This window comes from Emydura macquarii, unplaced genomic scaffold (assembly GCF_026122565.2).
Source record: "Emydura macquarii macquarii isolate MOO-44397 ecotype Brisbane River unplaced genomic scaffold, CSIRO-AGI_Emac_v2 contig_1876, whole genome shotgun sequence".
NCBI classification, from domain to species: domain Eukaryota; kingdom Metazoa; phylum Chordata; order Testudines; family Chelidae; genus Emydura; species Emydura macquarii.
The window spans coordinates 17833683-17848324 of record NW_027132013.1 but is presented as its reverse complement, the minus strand read 5'-3'; the positions used below and the strand labels follow the sequence as shown (position 1 = coordinate 17848324).

General features: G+C 47.8%; 1 protein-coding gene across 3 annotated transcripts in view; it reads right to left on the bottom strand.

Moving 5' to 3' along the window:
• SMOC1 (SPARC related modular calcium binding 1) overlaps positions 1-9895 on the bottom strand; it is a 184405-nt gene extending 174510 nt beyond the window's left edge. For all 3 annotated transcript variants that reach the window (XM_067557820.1, XM_067557821.1, XM_067557822.1), the window contains exon 1: positions 9609-9895. In XM_067557820.1, coding sequence (XP_067413921.1) covers positions 9609-9713 — 105 coding nt within the window. In that variant the 5' untranslated portion in view covers positions 9714-9895. The remainder of the gene's footprint in view (positions 1-9608) is intronic.
• Positions 9896-14642: the final 4747 nt, after the last annotated feature.

Here is a 14642-nt window from a genome sequence, read left to right as displayed (position 1 = left end):
TTTAGAGGATATTTTTCCGTAAACCTATTTTGCTTTCGCCAAACAAATTCGTCACTAGCATTGGGCCTTCCAGTAAAGCAATAAGTGATGCGACTACACACCTGAAACCTGTTTGCTCTCTCATCCTATCCCCAGAGGGAGAAGCATGTAGAGCACAGGGCTTGAGGGTTTTGTTACATATATCTGTTGCTATCTGTTTATATGTCAGAAGACAAAGTCAAAGAAACATGCCCAGCCCTTGGAGCGGCAAGTGGGGAGGACTGTGATAATCCTCAGTTTCCAGTGAAGTTCATTCCACAGTCTTGGGTACCCCAGCTAACCTGGACTATACTGAAAGTCTAGAAAAGTAGCTTGAACCCTATACACAAGAATGTCTCTCAAAAGCAGACTTGATTGAGGGCTGCCATGGCGACAAAAAGGGAAGGCAAACAAGCAGCTTTCAAGCAGATACAGGATTACAAACACCACAACTTCCCCACCCACTGCAGTGCTTCTCTAGTGGCCCTCCTCCCCCAGTTTGGAAAAAACACTGTCCACTCAGCAGGCCCTCCCCCCCACCCCCATCAGCTGGTTTGGGAAATCCTGGACTGAACTACACTTTGGTGCTACTAGTCTGGTAGCGCTCCATCCACTTTTGGTTGTCACCGTCCCTTCACCCTTTGCTGCATCAGCAGAAATACCTGTGCTACACATCATACTACCCTAGTGGCACCAGCTAGGACAGAGTGAAACCATCTTTCTAGAACACAGCATGGGGAAGCAAAAAACACCTGAAGGACTGCCAGAGATAAAGCCAAGTTTCATGGAGGGAACTGTCCTCCTACATGACTAGCCCATAGGTAATATGAAAACGCAGGGGAGATGGAAAAGGAGTATTGACTTCTGATCTCATGCCAGCCATAAACTCTTAAACAAGTTATCAATGTTCTTTTCAGTAGAGGAACTTCCTTCTACTCCCCAGAAAAAAAGGGCAAGGAAAGGATGACAGTCTGAGAGAAAAAGATGTTGTATAAGTGCATAAAGTCAAGAAGGTACCTGACTGGCTAGTTATGAAATAAGTATTATTCCATTGCAGCCACCCACCAGACCCTCAGTCAAGATCAGAATGCTGGTATGGTCAGCAGCATACAAGAACAGAGACACATGGCCCCTGCCCTGAACAGTTTACAATCCAGACAAGTACTGCACCTGAATCACCCCCGCCCCCTCAACATTAGGCTCAGGTTCACAGCTCTTACTGAGCAAGTAAGAGCATCACGTACTATAACAGTGCAGTTGCCAGTAGCTCACATGAGGTCATGACAACTGCTTTTGATAAGCAAGTCTCCACTCAAACGGTCCAGAAACAATCTTGAACAAGTGCCCTCGGTTCTTCCCACTCCCCCATTCTGTCTCCTAGACTAAAACATCCAATATATTCGTAAGCATGGTCTGGGTGTCTCAGTGGCACTCCCCTTGCTCAGTCAGCTGAAATGGCGCACATTATTTGCATGGGCTTTGTGTTTGCATGAGTACAATTAAGTACTCAGCATCTTGCATAAGCACACTAGGTGCTGAGCATGATGGGAAATGGTCAATGTGTCTGGTGTTGCATTACAAGTCACTTTTATGTTAACTGCAGGGGTAATGAAATGTCCTTCGATTGTATGAACAAATGGCAGCAGATCTGTGTTTAGCCTGTTCTGATTAAAAATGCACTCTAGACAGAGCCCAACAAGGGTGGCAGACAGATGTTCCAGCATTGTCAGGGCAACAAGGAGGGATGAGAATTCTCCTGTTGAGATTGCACTAGCCCTGGCAAAGAGCTACCCTCAGGCATGGCTTGATTATCTCCTTCCATTGTTAAAAGGTAGAATTAATTATTCTTCTTGGAGTTTGTGTGTTGTTAAAAGCAGGGACATTGTTCCTGTGTCAGCAGAAAGTGAATTTCAGCTTTTAGCTCATGGGAAAACCAAGAGCTAAAGTCACTCAGGGAACTGGGAAACCTTGACTGACAACCAGCAAAGAGGAGCCAGGAGCAATGGTCACCTGCAGATGGCGGGAGCCTGAAGACTGGAGGAGCCAGGAGCAGGGACTCAGCAAGGCCTAGAGGTGGCAGCAGCAGAGAGGGAAGCCTGCAGAAGTGGACTGGCTGAGGCCCCAACTGAGAGGTGGACACTGCAACTACAATGGTCAGTACAGGGGAAAGCAAGAAGGGAGAGGCGAAGGACCCCCTGTGCTCTGGGGTGGGTTTAGCTCATTAAATTCATTAATTCTGTTTGCACTGGTTCCAAAACCAGTGCTGTTACTTCCTTTTTTTTTTTTTTTTTTTTTAAATAATAAAAGGTTTACTTTCTACACTCTGTGCTTGCGAGAGGGGAACTGTTGCCTTTTGGGGCCGCTCAAGGGATAGTGTGTGTGATTTCCCAGATGATTGAGTGGGGGCTTGAGCCAGTTTGGTGTTGTATCATTGACAGGGACCCCTAGATATAGAACCCAACCCTTTTCTGCTGCCGGCTCTGCCTGGCAGAAGGTTTCAATGCTTTTACACGGACTAGACCAAGGGACTCCTTGACATTGCATGCAGGGATCTGCAAGTCTCTCAATGAAACCTTTACACATCCATGCATGCATTTTACAGCCAGTTTCAATACAACCTGCCCTACTACTATATTTTTATATAGATATATAGGCCCTGACCAAAAGGTAGCACAACAGTGTTTGAACGTAGTTGTTACTAGCTGGTCCCAGCACACAGGTATAAACTGGCATTTTTTGTTAACGAGTGCCTCTAGGGAACCTGCAATCATACATCATATCCAGAGCCAATACCAATACAGTTGTCACATTGCTTAGTTCAGAAGAAAGCTGGATTATGAGCACAGCAAGCCATCAGCATGTTGTCATCTTCACTGACTCCATCAACAAGAATAAAGGATGCAGAGTGGGTTATATTTAAAGCAGCAGCACCTTTGGGTTTCAGGCTGGCCTGAGAGGCTCCCATGTCTGTCTGAGGTACATGGAACGTCTCCAGGACAAGCACTGGTTTTCAGCCAGACAGCACCTGTGGCATCGGGGATAGAACCAGGATCTTTTGATCCAAAGATAAGTAAACAATCAAACAAGCCAACCCACAGCCCCACAGGGCTTATGACTTGAGCCAAAGGAAAACTTCATTAACAGTAGTAGGGCTTTTTTGGCTAGCTGAGCCAGCCACTAGAGGGAGACATGATCACACACAATGCACTCATTACCTAATTTCCCATCTATACAAATGTGCTTGGATCATGTCTGTAGCCTCACATTGCACAGTAGCACAAAATGACTTTTAAACCGAATGCAGAACTGACACCATTGCCAATAGTGATGGCAGCCTCTAGCCTACAACTTACCAAAACCCCAGAGTAAGGGATGCAAGATAAATAAGAGCAGAAAACTACGATGGGGGAATTCAATTCATAGCCTTAGTTTTATTGTGAACATATAGTTCAAAGGAAAAATTAAGATACTAGATTTGTGTGGGGGCAGAAGGAAAAGGACTAAGTGAACTATTACGTTTCCCCACATGCATCTAAATTTTACCTCCAGACAAACTCTTGAGCCAGAGCCAGGCACCACCATACAGGCATGCACAGATACTCTCCCAGCTTACTCCACATCAAAATGGACATATATTCTGCTGCAAGGTCTCTGGATTCTGTGAAAGTTTTGTGGCAATTCAGGTACAGTTTTTAAGTTGGAGGTTATCATGCAATCTTCAAACATGAAACTGAATGCTATAGTCAATACAGGTTACTCTATTAGTTTCTGTTTGTTCTATGCTCCCCTCACATTTTCATGGTTCAATATGCTGTAGAATTTTATACTGACAATGTCAAGCTGCATCACAGAAGTTGCCAGCATAAGAGAAGCTGGACGTTTTGGAAATTGGGGGGTAGCTTGGGATGGTGGGATAAACACATCAGCTGGATGTTCATTAACTAATGACATGTGAATTATCTTTGTTTCAGAGTTACTATCCTCATTCAAATAACCAAATGTTGTACAACACTGGCAAAATGTTACTCTTTAGGTACCATGCTAAAAGATCTCATGAGTAAAGTCAACCTTGTCCTACTACACAGCTGCATAACCAACAATGCAAGTCAGATCAGCACACAGCCTCTTAGGTGTATAGCAAAAAACTACCGTCTGTTTAACATTAGCCTCTACATAATACAAATAGTAAAGGGGCCCCATAGTAATCAACCTGCTAAGGAACCCTTCCTGCCAACTCCAGCATAAAATAGACAAACCAACCCAAGGGGCAGAGTGAAAAAAAAAAAAAAAAAAAAAAAAAAGAGCTGGAATTGTTCTATCTAGACCTAAATTTCCACTTAAATGAAGAGCTTATCCAGTCAATTTAAAACATTTGAGACCAGAAGCCATGCATAATACTACAGTTCCCTTTTTTTGTTTATGTACAACTTTCCACTAGTGTAGCTCCACCAAAATAAAACCTTGAACCATTAAAATTTTTCAATCATTATCTTATACCAAAATAACTAAGGACTAATTAAGTAATAAAACTGAAAGGAAAGTTCATGGAGAGGAGTCCAAATCAAGCACCAAATATTAGGGCAGTTTTAATCCAGATGTGAATTATGTAGTGTTGGCCCAGATTCCCTTAGTGTAAAACATTAAGCAGAGATTCAGGCTAACACAAACTGCTATCTCTTACTAGGGGTACAATGGAGAGAACCCAGAGGGAATCTGCTTTTTGGTAGAAGTAAGGCCATCTCCCTTGCAGGAGGTCACAGAACACATGGACATTATTAGAACACAGGCTTCCTTGTACAGGTTTTATGATTTCAAAAGTAGTCTCTACCCCTTAGTTAGGAGACAGGGATTGCACTAGTTATTTCAATGCCTCATTATCTGAGATTGTGATTGGAGGTCCTTCCTTGTGGCCAGCTCTGGGGTAGACAGTTACTATTAGTCCACATTGTGATCCTCCCCTACCTCCCATGAAGGCAACAATCTCATAACTGATTTCTCTGATGCAGGTCTTACACTGGTTTATGCCTTTGGCATGCCTGGTCCTGCTCCACTGCTTTACTAGTAACACCTCTCAGCTGTTGTGTTCTCTCCATGTGGGTATTCTCATTCTGCACCCTCTTTCAGAATCAATGTCCAGGTAACTGGGGGTCAGAAGGATCCCTGTGAAACCTGCTACATCCCACTCCCCATCCCAGGAAGCATATAAGCTTTTTAGGGAGAAATTGTTTTTATTTTCTCTTCAGGGGAAGGAAAAATCCTCAGCCTGCTCCCCCCCGGTCATGACCAATTCTACAGGGATGTTGGGGGTTCAGCTCCCAATGTCTCATCAATCCTATGCCTTTCAGAGAAGGTGGGGAAGGACTTTTCAAGGCTGTGCTGCTATCTGTGTCTCTTCTTGATAATGAGAACTTCTAGTGCACTGCAACCCACATTTTATCCCTCATACATGAGCCCACTTTTTTCATGGTCCTACAGCACCACAGTAGTGCCACTGCCCTCTGCTGTGACATACAGAAATGGAGGATCTCATAGTGCTCCCCACTCAGGTACCGGTCTCAGAGAGGAGGAAATGGATCTGCAGAAGACATGGGGCCAACTTGTCTTGTGCTGGAAGGGGGGGATGGAGGTTCCTGCCCCCACTCCAATCCAGTTCCAAGTGAGAAGAGCAAGGCTTGGGGAGCACAATCCACTTGGTCTGCTACTGGGGGAACAAGTGCTGCTAAATAGAACCTAACAGTCTGGGATGTTAGAAAGCCAAGTCCTCCTCAGACATAAGGCACAGACTCCTGAACCTGGACCACTGGTGCCGTGAAGACCAGTTGCTGGCAGGGTGAGCAGATCTGGTGCCAGAGTTACATGGCAGTGGCTCTTTCGTTCCAGCAGAAAGGAAGATGGGAGGGATAAGAGAAAGACACCAATTTGCTACTCTACAGACAGCTATGACATTTTCTTATTACTTTTCCATATAATCGCTGCAGTTGCATATGGATATTAGACTGCATAGAAAGAGGTTGGTAATGTGATCACATGAGAGAGCCAGAAGTGCTTCAAGAGAAGAGTCTCTATTAAGACATGGGTCACATTATGAAATATTAAATCAGGGATCCCCAAGTTATTTCTAGAGAACTGGAGTTAATAAAGCTTCCTCTAGACAGTCTCCGTGGGACTGTCTCAGTCCCAAAGCTGGTCAGAGTGCATACACAAAATGAGTGTTTTCTACATAGCAAGTCACTTGGAAACCTAGAAATTGCAGATAGAGTCAAGCTACTGTTATCATTGAATAAGACCAGGAGACAAAGATAGTGGGTCTAAGTATTGGCAAGCCCATTTTAAGGGCCACATCAAGCCAAAGTGAAGCTGCAGACCTTTATATCAGAGCTCCAATAGAGACAGGCAGCCATCCACAGCATACTGCCACTAAAAGTGACAATTTGTATAGAAAACCCTACTCATCCGAAAAGTATTGGACCTATCATTCCAAGAAACATCAGAATTACTCTAACAGAAAGGTTACTCTATTTTTAGAGTTACAGAAAGTACTTTGCCTATTCACCAATATCTAGGAACCTGCCCCGCTTCCCCCTATATATTCACACGATTTACCAGAGCTTTCACTCAGCAACAGAAGAAAAACTGTTGAGTAGAAAAATGGGATTGTAAAATTCACAGAAGTTGGATGGAAGCTTCAGAGGCAGGAGGAATACTCAGAAGTACTCTTGTCATTTTCAAATGACTAGACCAACTTAGACAAGGTAGGTGAGAATTTATTTTATTGGACGAACTTCTGTTTGTGGAAGGTACAAGCTTCCAACCTCACAGAGCTCTTCTTCAGGTCTGGGGAAGGAAGCAGAGTGCCTGAGCAAAACAAAAGTTCAGACAGTTTATTAAGCAGAAGGAGTAACACAAGTGAGTGCCTCCAACACGCATTGCCCCTTTTACTTAATCTGCCCCAACTTGTTTTTAGCTCAGAACTGAAGAGTTCTCTGTAAGATCAAAAGCTTGTACTTTATACAAATGACAGCTGGTCCACAATAATGCAAACTAACTACATTAGCACTGAAGCTTTGAGTGTTAACCTACAAACAACGATATAGTGCTTACTATTCTGAGTAGCCTCACTTTGTTGTACTAAGCATCGCACCCAATATCAAGTGCCTGCAGAATCAACCCCTAAAATTGCAATCCAGCCCCCTTCCAAAGAGGTAGGGGTTCCTGAAGGGAATATGTTTAACAAGCCAGATGTTTCTCTTCACCCTTATTACACATCTAGTCTCAGGATCAGAGAAACAGTGAGTGGTGTAGCTTAGTGGCCATCATAAAAACACAATGAATAATTCAAAAAAAAAAAAAAAAAAAAAAAAAGTTTTGTAATGTAGACGGGAAGCTAAAGCATGACACCTTTAGACCAGTGACAACTTTATTGGGGGTGTCTAATCATCAGGCGAGAGTGTAATAGATAGGGTAAAACCCTTACATGGCAGCATGCTAGTGGAACAAGTCAGAAAAACCCACTAAACTACACAATCCCACTCTTCAACAAGCTGCTTGAAGGGGGGTCAAGAGGATTTACTAGTTAATTACACATAAAATCTATAATTTTATATTGAAGAGCCCACAAGCAAAACTTTTAAAGGCTCGGATCTTTCCAACAAAAAAAGACCACTATGTCGTCAGATTAGCTGACATTTCTCACTGACTGGAAAATTCTTGGGGGGGGTGTGGGGGGGGGGTGCGTGTTAGTTCATTGAATTCATGGAGTGAGAACACAGAATCAGCAGCTGTGTGTGTTAGAAGTTACTTCAAGAGAATAAAAAACCTATTTCAAAAAATATACAGTCCAGGGACCAATTAAACTGGGTCATAAAGTACAGTATATAAAATAGTCTACATGGAATCTGTTTGACAGACAGGCTTGTTGTGTAATTATGCAGGCTGGCATCAGGATTTGTTTGTTTTATTCTTCATTTCAGCTGCTCCTAATTAAGGCTCTCAGCTACTTCACTGATGAGGGGCCACATAAGTACCTAGATGGAGTCTTTTCAAGAGCCCAATGCATCTTTTTAAAAAAATAAATAAATAAAAAACCACACCCCCAACATCAGACCTTTGGGATTTTGAAAGCAAGTGCTTTACAATCAAACAATACAGCTTCATTTAGAAGAACCCTTATGTTTCCTCCAACCTTCAAAATTCCTGTCTCCAAGGATTTATGACATGCACTGGATCTAATCTGCCACATTCTAACTGCTGCTGTTACACATCTGGTCATAAAAGGGCTACAAGGTGCAGTTGAACACAAGGACACGTCTCTTAATGGGGCAGCTACAGTTTTTCCACAGTATTGGAAGAGAGTTTTTTTTTTTAATATGGGTTTATTAGTTAGACAGTAATTTGGTTTAGTAGGACACTTCAATTTAAAAACAAAAACAAAACAAAAAAAACTGTCTATTGCTATACTCTGAGTAGAGCTTCCTACATAAAGATTTCTAGATTTTACCCCATTTAGGTTGGTAGTTAGATTAAGTACTAAAATTAAATACATTTCAGACTCATCAGCAAAAAACACACATGGAAAGTGCATCCAACAGGCTTACATATAGATTAAGTTTTTCCACTTACTCAGAATTATGTTTTTATTACAGCATTGACTTGAGAACAGCTACTGTTTTATGGCCTCACAATTCAGTCATTACCCCAATCTAGAAGTCCAGCTGCAGTGGGCATGTGTCAGCTCACAGGGAAGAACATGTTTAGAAAAGATGTGGTCTCCCCCAGAGCAATTTAGTACTTTGCTAAGTAAAATTAACAACCCTAATAAGAGTCAAGCACAGATTAAGCGACAGAACTAGACTCCTACAGGGAGGAGTCTGGGCTGAAGGCATCTCGCTTTATTGAGGGGATTCATTTAATCCCTACTTAGAGGCGTAATAAGGAAACTTATCTTCTGGAAACCAAGCGGTCCTATTCAACACCAGACCGGCAATATAAAAACATAGCATCTTAACTTTTTCCTTTCTTTTGCATTAACTGCGGACAAATGCACACCTCAGTGTTTCAGATGCTCAGCCTGTAGCTGGGCCCTTTTGATTTTAGGGATCTTCTGAACAGTGGAGACTGATCCAACAGCAGGATTCTCTCCCTGGCAGAACTGCAGAGGCACTGATGGGACAAGCTAGAACTGCCCCCTCAGAGCAACTCCCGGGAGGCAGCACCCGCCTGAGCGGAGTGGTAACTTACGCCGGCCTCGGGTGGGACGCAGAGAGGAGCTCAAAGGACACGTTTCAAACGGCGAGGTGTCCGTATGCCCCGGGGGAGGAGGAGGGGGACCGCGGCGCATCCCAGAAACAAAGCAGCCAGGAGGAGGCAGGAGAGTAGCTGAAGTTTCTAGGCAGCGGAGCACACAAAAGCCTGCAGTGTAGCTGACAGGGGCAATGCGGGAGGGGGTTTGCGCAGCGAGAATCGGAGGCGCACCTGGGGAGGGACCCTGCCTGCGACCTGAAATAATGAGTCCCTTGTGCTGAACCGGAGCGCGCGCCGGGGGAAGGGGGGAGAGAGACGGAGCCTGGGGAAAGCAAGAAGCTCGCACTTACCCTGGGCCCAGTAGTCCTGTGGCTCTGAGCCGGAGGAAGATGCGCCAGCAGCAGCACCAGAAGCAGCTGCGGAGTCACCAAGCTGCACCAGGGTCTGGAGAGCATCGTCACTTGGCGGCGGGGGTTACAGACACTAGACAAGCCGCCTCCCCCCTTCCCTCTCTGGGAGCCGGAGTGCAACTCGCCCCCGGGAGCCCTGCTCCTGCAGGACACCAGCCACTCTGCAAAGCTGGAGGAAGTGTCTTGCCCGGGCGTGCGGTGCACTTGAGCGGCCCCGCTCCGTCCCCCTCCAGCTGCACCAGGTTAAACGTCTCAGCCCCTAGCTATTGGGATCCCCGTTATAAAGCCCCTGCCTGGGCGGGGCCAGGCCGGACTGACTGAGGGAGGCACCCATAACAGCAGAGCCGCAGCTGGGCGAGAGCCAATGACAGGGAGCGGGGGGGCGCCGCCCCCTCCCCTTCCCATTCCCCAGTGCCGGAGCGGGCAGCGCCGCGAGCTTCTCAGGTTGCCCCGTGAGACGGGCCCTTTGGGTTCCAGCAGCAGGGCGCGAGAGGGAATCACGCGGGGAGACGGGACGGGCCGGGAGAGGCAGGCGGGTTCAAGGCACCACGCGCCTCAGCCCTCTGTCACTAGCAACACCTGCGATCAGCCAGAGGCGCAGCGCCCTAGCGGGCTCCTCCCGTGTGCCCCAGCAATGCCGTGTGGTCACAGCCCTCCCAGCGCCCCCAGGCAGAGGCCAGGCAGGCCGTTTCTTTGGTTTATAATCAGTTTCACTTTCCCCTTGTCCCAGGCGGACACAAGCGTGCCAGGCTTGCCTGAGGGGGTGGAGGAAAGAGGAGCGTACATTTCCACTGCACTTCTTTAGGATGTCCTAGAAACCCCCACGTGGGGGTTAGGACCCAGTGGAGGTGGCAGGTGGTTTAACAATCAGAAGTGTAATCATTTCCCGCCCCCACCACCACCACACACACACCACTGTCTTCCTCAAATCCTAATTCCTGAGTCTTTATAAAGTCCACTCAGGAAGAAAACTTAAAACAGTTTGTTCTTGCAGGAGCAAACAGCCCACTGGGTGCCAGCCATACCATCCCCAAAGCACTTCCTCCAGCTGCCTGTTCCTATAAACCTGTCCTTCCTTCTACCTGAAAATCAGACTGGGCCTTCGGTCCTCAGCCCTGCTTCTCCCCCCTTACACCTGTGTGAGATCTGGGCTGAGAGTTAAGTCCCTGCTTGGAAACCAAACAGGGTCTCTACCCCCTGGCACAGTTTAGTAAAAGCTGGGTTTTACAAAAAACCTCATATTTAGTGTCAAATTAGACCCAATGCCTTCTTTTACTCTCAGTGCTAGTCAGGGTCTCTTGTGTCCTCCTTCTGTGTGGGAACAGAAAGCCATTTTCTGAGAAGCAGAATCCACTACAGCATATTCATGCAGTGAATGGGCCAGCATTATCCAAATGGATAGTCTCTTACCAACCTATTCTGTTCAGCAAAGGTTGGATACACCTGTAAACATAGGCAAATCTGGTTTACAAAATTATGCTGAAAGCCAGCATTTTATTCAGTTGGCACACTGAGTGCTGTACAAATGTAAGACAAGGTCCCTGCCTTCAAGGAGCTCACAATCTCAATTTAATTACAGTAACAGGTAAAACTCAAAGTACATCTGACCCAAAATAAGGTAGACAAAGACTGCCAGGTGCCTGAGGAGTGTCTGTTGCCTTCTGCTGACCTGGAAATGCAGCCATTCATTGCAGTGCCATATCAGGGACAGAGTAGGAGCCTCTGGTTCTGCAGGGTCTGGTAACACTCAATTAACTCAGGTATGTCAAAGAAGCAATGTGCTCAGGGGGAGGGGAGTATACCAACTGCCTCGCTTTACACTACTCTCTATTGGCTTATTAACAGCGTGACATGAATGCCACTTTAGGAGGATCCTGTTCACTTCACCACCTAGTCAAAGGGAGAGGTGATTGTAGAGGAGCAAGGGCATATGTCAGTAAAGGGGAGCTGCCATCAGACAAGTTCCACCAATGCAAGTGTAGGGCAACGTCAAGCCCAGGGATGAAGCAGTATCTGCCCTCTTGTTGGGGGTCTGGGGCATTCCATGAATTAGGCTTTTCTATGTTCGTTTCTTCCTCTAATCTATGTGAGATTTAAAATTTGGTTTTAAATTGTCTGTCCAAGTACATACATGATGCCCCGGACACTGTTGGTGCTATACCAATATATAATTACCACCACTGTTCTCTAAATCATAATCAGGAAGTCCTTTGCACTAAACAGTTTCCTGGGATTGGAGGGGAATGCACAAGACATGCATGATCATTTCATTAGACTGTTTTAGCTTTGGCTTATTCAGTGATCTTATAAGTATCACTCAAAAGGTTCACCAGCCTGGCAGTGGAAGAGGCAGATACAACCCATACAAGAGAACCTGGCTATCTGGTTGAGGTCCTCTAAAGGTGGCATCTCACTGGAAGCTGGGTAGACTAGGGTAGTTATGATTACTTTACTCTTTTTTTAAAAGAAGCATTACTTAAAAAAAAAAAAAAAACTAATACAGAGAAATGTTACTTCAGCCTAGGCTGGGTAAGCAGTATGGCACTCACACAGAGCTCTCCCCCCACTCCATCTGCTCCCCACGTCGCCCCGCCTCCACCACCGCCGTCGCCCCCTCTGCTGCCCCCCAGCCACCGTTTGTTGCCCCTCCTCACTCTCGGCTGAGCCGCTCGTCCCTTGGACTGCCTGGGACCTTTGCAGCAGCAGGGACTGGGTTTTTTCCCATCACCCAAGCCCGCCTGGGCGCCTGTGCCCCCCCTTGGCCCTCCTCCCCTTGCTGGGCAGGAAGGCTCCCCTTGCTCCTTGCTCTGCCCTTTGGAGCCTCCAGCTTAGTTTGCCCCCCCTTGCCTTTGTCCTTCCCCAGCCCTGAGTGTTTGTTTTGTTTGCCCCGCCCAGCCCCCCCTTCAGCATTTTTTGTTTGTTCCTGCCCCGTTCCTTGGAGCCTTTTGCTCCTCCCTGCCCCGCCCTTGTTCTGTGCCTGCCCCTACTCATCCCTATGCCCCTGATGCCTTTCCTTGCGCTGACCTGCCCCCTTCCCCCCTCAGTGCGCCTGGGTGCTCCTCAGTGCCCGTGAGCCCCCAGGACCCCGGTTCCTATTTCTTTTGACCCCTATTCACTGCACCCCCTGATGAGCTTGTGACCCCCCCCTTCCCAGTGCAGCCGGAGGAGACGGCACCCCCCCCCCTTTGCAGCGCCCTCCTCCCCAGCCTGCAGCTTAGCGGGGAGGAGCGGCTAGCCGTTCTGCCCGTCCCCCTTCCCGGACCACCCTCTCCCCTTGGTGTTTGCCTCTGGAACCCCGCCCTGCTTGCAGCCTGGCAGGGCGGGGTGGTCAGTCCTGACCCGCCCCCTTCCTCCTCCCTTCCCCTTCCAGTTGCCTGCTCCCACGTGCCCCCCTCCGATGGCTCAGGTGGCCCCTGCGATGGCCCCTGTTCCTCCCCCCCAACCCGCTCCCCCGCCCGCCCCTGTGGCCACCGCCTCAACTGCCGCTCCTTCTGCCCCTCCCGGTGCCCGAGGTGCTAGGGCTTGCTGAGGTCGTGCCGGGTTGCCTGCTGCATCTCCGGGTCCGTATGGAGGGGCTGGCGTTGAATCTGATCAACGCCTATGCCCCGACATCGGGCTCGGAGAGGGTGTTTCTTCCAGCAGGCATCCGCCTTCCTCGGCACCTTGGATCCTCACGAGTGCCTGGTCCTGGGCGGGGATTTCAACACCACCCTCGAGGACCGGGACCGCACGGGGACCGAGCAGTGCCCGGCCGCCGCGGACGTCCTCCGGGAGATTAGACCATCACTCCCTGGTGGACGTCTGGCGCGACCACCACCCGGACGACGTTGTCACCTTCACCTTTGTACGGGTGGGAGAAGACTGGTCACGCCACTCCCGGTTGGACCGCATCTATGTTTCTCGTCACCACCTTTCACAGGCCCACTCCTCCAGCATACGGCCGGCCCCCTTCTCGGATCACCATTTGGTGTCCGTGACGGCCTCTCTCACCGCGGCCACCCACTTCCCGGGTCACAAATAGGACCACTCTTCTACTGCCTTCACCATATCACAATATTCATAGATTTTAAGGCTAGAAGGGACCGTTAGATCATCTAGTCTGAACTCTTGTATATCACAGGCCATTAAATTTCACCCACTTATCCCTGTACTGAGCCCAATGACTTACTTGTCTTAAGCATATCTTCCAGAAAGGCATCCTGCCTTGATTTGAACACATCAAGAGAGAGAGAATCAACCAGTTCCTTTGGTGGTTTGTTCAAATGTTTAATCACTCTCTTCAGAAGCTGGGAGGAGCAAGCCACCAACTGACCTCAATGGCGCCATATCCTCCATCAGGCAGTGGCCAGCTTCAAGGAGAAGCATTTTGCCCTCGAATCTGAAAAGAGAGAAGGAAGGACAAACAAAGAACTTTCTTCCTGCAGACAGCTGACCCCCCTTAGGAAATACAGGGCTACTTACCAGTAACTGTTCTTCGAGATGTGTTGCTCATGTCCATTCCACTATAGGTGTGTGCACGCCTCTGTGCACAGCCACCGGAACTTTTTTCCCCTTAGCAGACCCCATAGGGCCAGCGCCGACGCCCCCTGGAACTCCACACACATGCCATGGTATATGAGGCGCTGCCAGCCCTACACCCCCTCAGTCCCTTCTTTCCGCTGGTGACGGTTGCTGGAACTGCCTTTGCTTGCATCACAAGTGCTTCATTCCCCATTGTTTGAACTGTTATTGTTGTTCGTGTTAATTAGATACTTAGATTAAGTAACTGTTAATAGTGGTAGTTAGTACCTAGGATAGTCCCGGCTGGGATTTAGCTGAGACCGCGGTATGCCCTGGTCACCGGGCTTCAAGCCGTGTGCCTCCTGCGGGAAGGCTTTCCCGCTCAGTGACCCCCACGACAGCTGCCTGAAGTGCTTGGGGGAAGCCCATCGCAAGGAAAAGTGTAAGATCTGCAAGGCTTTCAAACCCAGGACT